We start from the raw sequence: 10,485 nt of genomic DNA, 5'->3' as shown, positions 1-10,485 counted from the left end.
TTTGAGTTCACAAAACTTTGACATTTTGCACTTTGTGATCTGTAGGGAGAAAAAGCAACCCACAAATACTGCAAAAATGGTATCAAATGTAGGGAATAACAATTTTCTTAGAATTTTCCAAGATGTACTTTGTTAAATCCCACCCCACGCCCAATTTAAAGATAGAAGCAAAGCTACAAACGCCACAAAATGGCATGTGTTGAAGTTATACAGTTTCATGGCATATTTAAATTCAAAAAGCAACTCAACCAACCCTTTCCTCCATTCTGAAGCTAGGTCAGATCAACTTGGGCAACAAATAAACAGAAATCTCCTGGAAACATGTAGGTTATTAAATAATTTGTTTATTGTACTGCATTTACAAAGAAAACAGACAATGCAACCAGTAGAAAGAATAAAAATGTGTTTGGGGTTTTATTTTTTACTGACAGCAAATAGAAATCCTTTAGTGAGATCCTGGCAATTTGACAATGTTATGATTGAGTTCAGGAAAGGTACATGGGGTGTTTGGAAGATCAAATTCTACAGCTGCCTCTTTCTACGGCTTTTAATTTATCTGGCTCCTTAAGTGATAGAGGAAAAGCCCTTATTTGGTGCGAAAACATTTCCAAAAAATTACAGGTTCTCTCTTATTAAAATTTCTCTTCATGTCAGTTGTTAAAACAGGGCCTTCTATTTGTGTGTGTGTTTGGTTAGTTCACCTTAATGTCATCACCAGAATTCCTGTAATTCCACAATTGTGATTTTACAGCATAGAAAAAGAATTCAGTTCTAGTCTGGTATTGCTTTAGATGTATATATCGCTGAAAACCCAAAGTGGATTAGAATTGCTGAAGGATTTTCCCTGCCGTTGTTTGATACAATCTATTTTCTTTATTCTTGATAGGTGCATAGAACAGCCTCACTTAAAATTCTTTCTATAGGAACATGTCTGATTTCAGAACTATCCATCAAGGATCCGATGAATGGCTGGCCAGTTATTCAGGGTAATATGTTTACGAGTTAAATGGATTGCATAATTGCACCACTTTTTCCTTTGCCTTTGTTGGTAGATAAATGACAGAATCTAGATTCCAATCTCCTGAATAGGAAGCTGGCTACCTAACAGCCTCATCGGTGCTTTGCTAGTAGAGCCTCAAGTTGCACCTCCTTGGCTTTCTGTAAATCAGAGTCCCGTAGCCGCTTCTGGAGAATGCTGTAACCCCCAAGGCCCACTTGGTCCGTGCAGAACAAGCAGCTGTGACCCCAATCCTGCCCCTCTTTTGCTTTTCAATATGACCCGAGGAATATATGTAATGTCTAGGGCAAGTCTAGGAGAGGCCCATCCTAAAATAAGATTCACAAAGCCTTTTCTCATTAAAAAAAAAAAAAAAAAAGCCTCAAGTACATTTCAAACATCTCAAAATTTAAAACTTACATTATACAAAGAAATAGCAGCAGAGAATGGCTAACCTTAAACCAAACAAAAAGAGAAAAAAAACCCCTACAACTCTCAAAATAAACAACAATGAAAAAAGTGCCATCCCACCCCCTCCCCTTGGTTCTTGTATCCTGGGATTTCATTTAAGACCTGAAGCCTCTGAGAAAATGAGAAAGGCAAAGCCGTAGGGGGAAACTGCTTCAAGGCTGAATTCTGGACACGGTAAAGAAAAAGCTGTAAATAAAAGTTGGGGACTGTTTGTAAAAGAACCGAGAACTCTAGGACAGTTTCTTCTCAGATGGGAAATCTCTGAAATCCAGTTTTCCTTTCTAGAGTCATCCTGAATTCTTTAGTTATGGGGCAATAAACTCAAGTGCAATGAGTAAAGTGCCAGCCAGGGATTAAAAAACAAAAACAAAAAACAAAACAAACAGTCAATCAAAGTAACTCTGCTGGTAGGGTACAGAAGAGACACAGGAAAGGACAGTTTGCAGAATATATGTGGTTCTGAAGAAATTACTAGTCAGTGGTTCCATTTTTGTTTCCATCAAAAATCAGACTGAAGATTCGAGGATCTCAGAGTTATTAAAGGATGAAAGGAATTTGACAGTGCTTTGAACAGTGATAAAATGGTACCCAAATTTGGTGTTTATACAGCTCATTTAAAAAGATAGGAGTTTAAAAGTCGCAGAAAAAAATGTGAACATAGAAAACAACAGAAATAATCCAGGAAGAGGATGCAGCCTGGATACAGCAAGTTTAATGTCTCTGCTGTACACAGAAGTAATACCCTTTCCCCTTCTCATCCTTATGCTGGCAATAGGATATGCACTAGAAAATTTGACTCTTAGAGTCAGTGAATAAAAGGATGAGCTCATACATCTTCATAGCTCTTTTTAAAAGGATGCTTATAATTTAAAGGATGTCCTAATGGAAAGACAAGGGTACAGGGGTGAGAGGCTGTTTCACATTTTAGTCCATTAGTCTTTGGCAGAACCCAATCAAGGCCAAATTCACCTAGGATGCCCAATGGCTGTGGGGGGATCTCCACAGGGTCAAATAAGCAAACCCAAATGAACATGTTGGATTCAACAAAAAAAACAAAAAACACCCTAGAAACCCTTGAAGGAAGAGCTTCACCCTGAAAAGGGAAGAGGGAAATGCTTGGAGGGGAGGGGCAGAGGGCCAGCGTGTGATCTCTGCTGCGGTGCTGGGCTGGGGCTTAGGAGTTGAGCCAAGGGTGCCGGAGACAATCAGCGGCAGTGGCCCTCTTCTCGGGGATCAGCTCCAACATGGGCAGTAAGAAATCTGTGAAACCAGCTGCCTCTTCCTGAGACCACTCATACTTCTCCACTAGAACCTCAAAAAGGCCCCAGGGTTTCAGCTTCGTGATGTGTTTCAGGTCACCTACGGTAAAGAGAGTACAAAAGAAACTGACCAACATTGACAAGTGACAAGATCCTTTTGTGGAAATCCAGGAACTAATGCAGATAGTCTATAAAGAATCAAATTTTGCCATCAGAATCTAATCCTTCTCCATTCACAAAGCACATCTCTTCTCTAATGCATTCCTTGGAAAGAAGTGTCTCCATTTTTCACGAGGGCCTAAAAATTTTAAATAATTTTTTTCTCCACCATTGCAGGATTTTTTGTCCCTATCAAATTTGGCAGGCCTATCAGGAACTAGGTATTCACTAAAATGAATATTAAATGCCTATATACTCAGCGTGGTCTTATACAGTGTTCAGAGGCAATTTATCACCACATACCAAGAATAATTTGCTTGTACTCTTTTTTTGGCTCAATAGTTTAGCAAATGTTGCTTCGAAATAAGGCAGTAATTAAAAAACAAAGCGCTAAAACTATGTCAAACGTATAAAAGTAACAAAACTAAAAGAACAAATAAACTTACAGATACAGCTGCATCACACTCTGTACTATTCTGGAACATTACTTTTTGCCTCCTTGAAACAATGGTTTTTTAAAAAGATAGTCAATGATCAGTGACTTGTTAAGGTAAATGCTGCTTTAAATTTTTTTTCTTACATGACACTTATTTGAAGTCTCTTCTGTGGGCAGTGAGTGCCTAATTACCTACTTGGTACGTGCATGCCGTTAATTTGACTTTGCACACAAGGAAGAACCTATGAAGCACTTCACCATTTCCCTGCCCCAAAGAGAAACATTAAGAAATTTTCTGAGGATGCCTGCTGTCAAGTGTTGAGAAAGATGATTTTTCTCAGCACTAGTGTAGACGTTGTGAGGAAAAGGGGAACCATGGAAAAAAGGCCAGACAGTTTTCTAGTCCCTTCTAGGTCAGGGTTTCATACTTAAGCTTTTAAATTTATTTAGAATGCATAAGAAATTCATATTTAAATACGTCAACATATATTATCTAGGCAAAAATTTGAGGTGAGAGTTTTACCTTGTTTTTTCTTCACTAATAAGTGATAACATAACTTACGCAATTGAAAGTATAAAGTTAATTCATATGACTGATGTGTTGAAGTGACTGTGTTAGGTATCACGGACTACAAGGTGAGATGTAGTCCTGCCCTTAAAAAGCTGAAACTACTTGCCCTTTGACAGAAATGCCTCAGCAAAATCTGCCCATTTTTCAGAAGTCCTGTAGTAGGAGTAATCAACCAGGTGCCAGCTACTATACACATAGTAACTAACTTAATATGAAGTAATCTCCATTTATAAAGCAGCAAACTGAGGTTGTGCCAAAGGCCACATAAGTAGTGGAGCAGCTGGGATCTGAACCCAGGCAGTCTAGCTCCAGGGTCTGCTAAGTCACAGCTCAGCATTCAAGGTAGGACCATCCTTCTGTAGATGTTGAGAACACGTACCCAAGCTGTACTTACCTCTTCATTGTTAAACACTTTTGTCCCCTTAATGTTTGGGAACAAACACATTTATTTTACCTTTTCTGGTGAAAAATTCCTTGGAATATTTTCCTGCCACAATGAGCTTGCGAGGCACCTTCCCCAGAAGTTCTATGATCAATGCAATGTGATCTGTATGTTTTGAACATTTCAAGAGGGGGAAAAAAGATATACATAACAGGGGTAACAAATGCAGTTCTAGATATTGGCAGAAAGAGTAGCATGCACACCTCTTTATAAGGCAAGCATTTCAGTTTGCTTGCTGTCCTAAATGGGAAGAAGAGGACTCTATCCATCTAATGGAGAATCCAGAAAACCATTAAAATTCAGGTACCCACTCCAGTGGGACTTGAGTGATAACTAAAAACAATCTTGGTGTGAATGCTCTGCTTCCTGAAGTTGCATCCCTGGGGCCTAGATGAAAACTCATGTTAACAATACTACCTCTGCGATTGAAGAAGTCCTGTGAATATTTCCCACTGAGGGCAAAGCGTCTTGGTATTCTGCCTATCAGCTCTATAATGTGCGCAATGTGGTCTAAAATAGAAGGGTAAGAAGAACAGGATCAAGGACAAGCTGTAAAAAAGGTTTTTCTATGAATAGCTTTTTCAAGAACTAGCTGTTTAAAAGTAAGTACAAATAAAACCGAGGATACTCAAGGGAAGACTGGGAAGGCCAAGAATTATTTCCGGTGGTTGGTCACCTGATAGTAGTTGGCAAGTCACATTCTGGAGTTTGTAGGCTTATCTATAATATTTTATTTCTATTTTGTCTATATCTAGGTCCAGGCGGGTTCTTCAGCTATGCTAAAAGAGTGTAGCAATATGCTTTAGACATTCTAGGACAGACATTCATTTATAATAGTGCTCTGGGCTTCAGAGAGTAATAATGTCACTTTAAGAATGTTCATGACAAAGCACTCACATATGATCGAGTTTTCACAATCACCCTGTAAAACAGGCCAAAAATTAATACCCCATTTTAAAGGTGAAAAGTGGAACCTCAGGGAGAACGGCCTACTTGAAGCCACAAGGCCAATAAGAGCTAGAACTCAAATGAAAACCACTACCTTATCATGTCTAGTCCAGAGGTTTTTTTGTTTTTTTTGTCTGTTTTTTAATTTAATAAATCACATTATTAAAGAAAAAATTAGCACAAACATTTAAAGTATAGCTACTTGACTATCTTTGGCCACTAAAATGTTGAAGTCATGTAGTGCCTTGTAGCCGTCACCGCAGGCATATGGACTGTGAGCACCGCCAGGGAGGTGGGCAGTCTGTCACCAGGAGACGAGCCTGGGACCAGCCAGCATCCACACCTACAGACAGGTCTATTACCTTTTTCTGCAGGTGACAAAAAGTAAAAATATGAAGAGGCTTTAAAAAGTGATGGCTCCTAGCCACAAAACAGCTTTAAAAATGACTTTAAGCCTGTAGTTACAAAATCCAGGTCAAAAGGAATCACTTAAAACTTCCAATAATGTATCTTAGAGGAAAATAATATGCTAGAGACATACACTTATCTGGGAATTTGTGAAGGTTTCAGGTCATATCTATTTCTCATGTAAAGGACTCAGTGGTGTCATTTTAAAAGAACTTTATATTTATGAATTCACTATAACTTTTGGGCAGTTTTTACTGAATTTATGGTTTGGTAACAAGTATTTGGCTGCCAAAAAATTTCTGCCAATTTTAGGCAGGATCTGCAAGTAAATATCTTTGTATAAATTAATTATAAATGAGACTATAATTTGTCTTACTGTAAACTTCCAAGTAAAGTATTGGTTCTTTTAATATTTTTCCTATACCAAGGAATTATTTTTCCCTTAAAATTGTTATGTTACTTGAAATTCCAGCAACCTATCTCTGGCTTATCAATTAATCATAGGATTAATGTATCTGACAGGCAAAATTATCAACTATTATTCCAAGATTTAGGGTTGTGGAATGTCCCTAATAACAGAGGACATGCTACTTAGGCCCCAGTCTTACCATGACTTGTAACACTACGCATACACTAGCCAGGGGATAGGGTTTGCTTTTTCCTGCTCCTATGGGCCAAACAGTAGTAATTTGAGGTTTTATCTAAGGGCTGGAATAGGAGGGAATAAATTAGGATATAAATATCTACGGTAACTGGTTCTCCCTTTTCCCTTACTTGAGTCTTTTCATATACATTTCAATTTTCAGGTTTGGTAGCATAAGATCCTGTACAATGTAATTCTAGCCACTATATGAGTCTGTACCACACACTATTTATAGGGAATCCAAGCAAGCAGATAACAGGGAAAAATCAAGTGTGTACACAGGTAGTAATTACAGTAAAAGGGGCTTATATACAGAAAACATGTCCAAACTGTACCCACTAAAACAGGCATATGGCTATGGTGATTAGTTAGCAGAGCATTTTTCAAATAGTACTTATTAGGAATATCAGCAGGCCTTACTAACATTGCCTTTTGACATCCCAGGGGACCAGTTTGAGAAATAGCATTGTTGGTTCCATAAAGCACAGAACCTAACTTCCCAAAGAATCAAGGAAAGCACAGAAAGTAAAAGACATATTTTCCACATTGGGAGGGTACACTGGTAGTGCGCTCTCAAAGTAATCCCCATTAATCCTGAAAATAAAAGCGCCAAAACTGTATAATAAAGAAGGTAAAACATTCCTTTAATAAACTGTTTTTATTCACATTATTATTTCATCTAGTTACTTGAATGCCACCATGATTTAAAAAAAATCATCACACATTTAGTTGTCTGCTTTCACAGCCTCTCAGAGCATCTGACACCTTGGGCTTTTCCCACTGGTATTGCAAAATATAAATCAATAATATTTTGTTTTAAAATGGAATTCTAAATGTTAGTATCATTTAAAAAGAAAAATACAGCTTTAATTTTCAGAAAGGAGAAAAAAGAATGCTAAATGTTGTACAATTTATATAGACAAATAGGATATATTCCCTGCGTTCAAGTAGTGTGTATCTGTTAAAATCGACTTCCAAATAAAGTTGCAAGCTAACTGGGCAACAAGCTGATGAACAGGTACATCCCAACTGGGTAAAGAATGAATCACTGATTTACACAGGAAGGAAAATGACTAGATGTTTTATAAGAAACCTGGCAAATATTGGGTTGGCCAAAAGGTTCGTTCGGGTTTTTACGTAAGATGGCTCTAGTAGCACTTAGTTGTCTTTAACTTCATTCGAAACAATTTTGTTAGATTGTATGTGACAGCTTGTCTTATCAGTGTGCATTTAAAAAAAAAGACTTATCAAAGTTGGTGAATTTTTGTGAAAAAAGCAACATTTTCGGCATATTATGCTTTATTATTTCAAGAAAGGTAAAAACGCAACTGAAACGCAAAAAAAGATCTGTGCAGGGTATGCAGAAGGTGCTGTGACTGACTGAATGTGTCAAAAGTGGTTTGCGAAGTTTCATGTTGGAGATTTCTCGCTGGACGATGCTCCATGGTCGGGCAGACCAGTTGAAGTTGATAGCGATCAATCGAAACATTGAGAATAATCAACGTTATACCACGCGGGAGACAGTCGACATACTCAAAATATCCAAATCAAGCGCTGAAAATCATTTGCACCAGCTAGGTTATGTTAAATGCTTTGATGTTTGGGTTCCACGTAAGTTAAGCGAAAAAACCTTCTTGATCGTATTTCTGCAAGCGATTTTCTACTTAAATGTAATGAAAATGTTCCGTTTTTAAAACAAACTGTGATTGGCGATGAAAAGTGGATACTGTACAATAATGTGGAACAGAAGAGATCGTGGGACAAGTGAAATGAACCACCACCAATCACACCAAAGGCTGGTCTTCATCCAAAGAAGGTGATGTTGTGTACATGGTGGGATTGGAAGGGTGTCCTCTATTATGAGCTCCTTCCAGAAAACCAAACGATTAATTTCAACAAGTACTGCTCCCAATTAGACCAACTGAAAGCAGCACTCGACGAAAAGCGTCCAGAATTAGTCAACGGAAAATGTATAATTTCCATCAAGATAACGCAAGACCGCATGTTTCTTTGATGACCAGGCAAAAAATGTTACAGCTTGGTTGGGAAGTTCTGATTCATCTGCCGTATTCACCAGACATTGCATCTTCAGATTTCCATTTATTTCAATCTTTACAAAATTCTTCTAATGGAAAAAATTTCAATCCCCTGGAAGACACCTGGAACAGTTCTTTGCTCAAAAAGATAAAAGTTTTGGGAAAACTGAATTATGAAGTTGCCTGAAAAATGGCAGAAGGTAGTGGAACAAAAGGGTGAGTATGTTGTTCAATAAAGTTCTTGGTGAAAATGAAAAATGTGTCTTTTATTTTTACTTAAAAACCGAAGGCACTTTTTGGCCAACCCAATACAAGTTTTAGTTTAACCAATTGTGGTCTTTTCTCTAATCCTTATATAGAATTCTTTAATATCTATTATAAAATATCTAGTATACCTAATACTTAATATAAAATATCTTATATTTCTATCTTTTCTGGGACTTATATATACTTAGCACACTAAGAAGACTAAGGCTCTTCAGTACTAGCAAATTACATTAGCCACCGTGCACAGACAACCTTGGTTGAGGGGACTTACCTTCATCTCGAGTGTACTCTTCCCCTGAATGAGGTTCAAATAAATAGTCGCCTGTGGCCAGTTCAAAGGCCTAAGAAAAAGAGGAAAGCTTATGAAAGCATAAAAAAAAAGACGTTTAGGAAGTTTACTGCTATTTGGCTCAATTTTAAGTAATTTTTTCTTCTTGGAAAACCTGCAAATGATTATTTAAAAAATTGTCTAAGATTATTCCTAAAAAGCTTTCCTTTCACACCTGTACCTTAATAAAATGGAGCAGGAAAACTGCAAAAACTCAGTTAATATCAATATGTGGATTATTCCAAGCCCTGTACACCCCAATCCTTCAATCAGTAATTCAGCTCTCTTAAATTTCTCTTTTTGCTCAGAGAGGGGCATATCTAAGGTGATTCTAAGTTATTAAATTATTCATGAGATGAACATGAATAACTTATAACTTCACATGGCTAGAAATTACGATTCTGTATCTAAAATCAAAACCAAAAAAATTCAGACATTTTTCTACCTATAACTCTTCAGTGTTTGGTAAAAAGTACATTTTTAAAGTTTTGCTTTGGAAAGCACTTACTAAACTGTCCCAGATAGAGAGTTCCCAATTCCTAGGTCTATAGAACATCAGAAAAAGATTAAGTATAAATGGAGTCAGGAGCTACTCATATTGACCAGCAGGTTAGCATTCACCAACCAGGAAAAGGCACATGTCCCCTATAACAAGAAAACGTCTTGTAAACAGTGTTTGAGAGGGACTGAAAAAGTCATTTCCTCAGGATAAGTGTCAACCAGTACAGAAGGACAGCATGTGAGTGATGGGGCTATATTAATTTTTCACTGACAAAAAATAAAGCAAGTAATTTAACAGCAGTTTTAAAAAGGACCTTATTGATATAAAAAGTACAGTTATAAGTCAACTGCTAGCCATGGGCCAGGTTTGGTTGACTTAATGGTACTAAGTAGCCCAGACAATCTCAAGAACTGTGGAGTGGATTTAGTTGGGGCACATTCTCAATTCAGACCCATGTCTAGGTCTTGGTGGTTTGCCAGTGCTACGATAGAATAGTCTTTCTCAAAAATGTATAACCTGGGCTGTACCACTGCCCAGAGCAAGGCCACAAAAGCAGAAGTTTCAGGATTGTCTCTAAAATGTCAGAGATGCTGTGGCTTCTTGCTAGGCATAGCTTGCTTTACATGCTAGCAGTCTGTTATGAAACTGAACTACACTGATAGAACAGATACCTGTTTCACCCTCTAATTATCCTGAGGTTTACGGTCTCAAAGCAGAACAGAAACAATTTGTGATTCTTATTCATCAAAGTTTGTCAGTCTCTTCTGAAACCAGTACTTAAATTTTTCCATCTCATAGTGGGGGATTCAGTGAAGATATTAAAGCTAAAAAAAAAAAAAAGTAGATAGTTTTCTAAAAGTTTAAAATATTATAAAATTTTCCACCTAGATACTTATAACTAGTTACCTAAAGTTCTCTAAAAGAACTTTATTTTTGGAACATAAGGTAGCTGCTAGTAGTTACAATTTTATAAATAACAGTAATAAAACCAAACCAAACCGAAAGATCACAACATCAG

The 10,485-nt window shown here is 37.3% G+C and overlaps 1 protein-coding gene across 4 annotated transcripts in view; it reads right to left on the bottom strand.

The window, feature by feature from the left end:
- Positions 1-326: 326 nt before the first annotated feature.
- The window catches only part of SRPK1 (SRSF protein kinase 1), a 92,037-nt gene continuing 81,878 nt past the window's right edge, over positions 327-10,485 (bottom strand). The window contains exons 14-17 of one of the 4 annotated variants that reach the window (XM_082412583.1): positions 8,909-8,978; positions 4,753-4,845; positions 4,348-4,440; positions 327-2,827 (exon numbers count right to left, since the gene is read on the bottom strand). In XM_082412583.1, coding sequence (XP_082268709.1) covers positions 2,643-2,827; positions 4,348-4,440; positions 4,753-4,845; positions 8,909-8,978 — 441 coding nt within the window. In that variant the 3' untranslated portion in view covers positions 327-2,642. Of the gene's footprint in view, positions 2,828-4,347; positions 4,441-4,752; positions 4,846-6,973; positions 7,115-8,908; positions 8,979-10,485 lie in introns of those variants that run through there. The other 3 variants (XM_082412584.1, XM_082412585.1, XM_082412586.1) reach the window with 3 other exon arrangements.

Source organism: Balaenoptera physalus (genome assembly GCF_965194825.1).
Source record: "Balaenoptera physalus genome assembly, chromosome: 11".
NCBI lineage: Eukaryota > Metazoa > Chordata > Mammalia > Artiodactyla > Balaenopteridae > Balaenoptera > Balaenoptera physalus.
The sequence above is the reverse complement of the archived record's forward strand: the minus strand, read 5'-3'. Positions and strand labels throughout refer to the sequence as shown.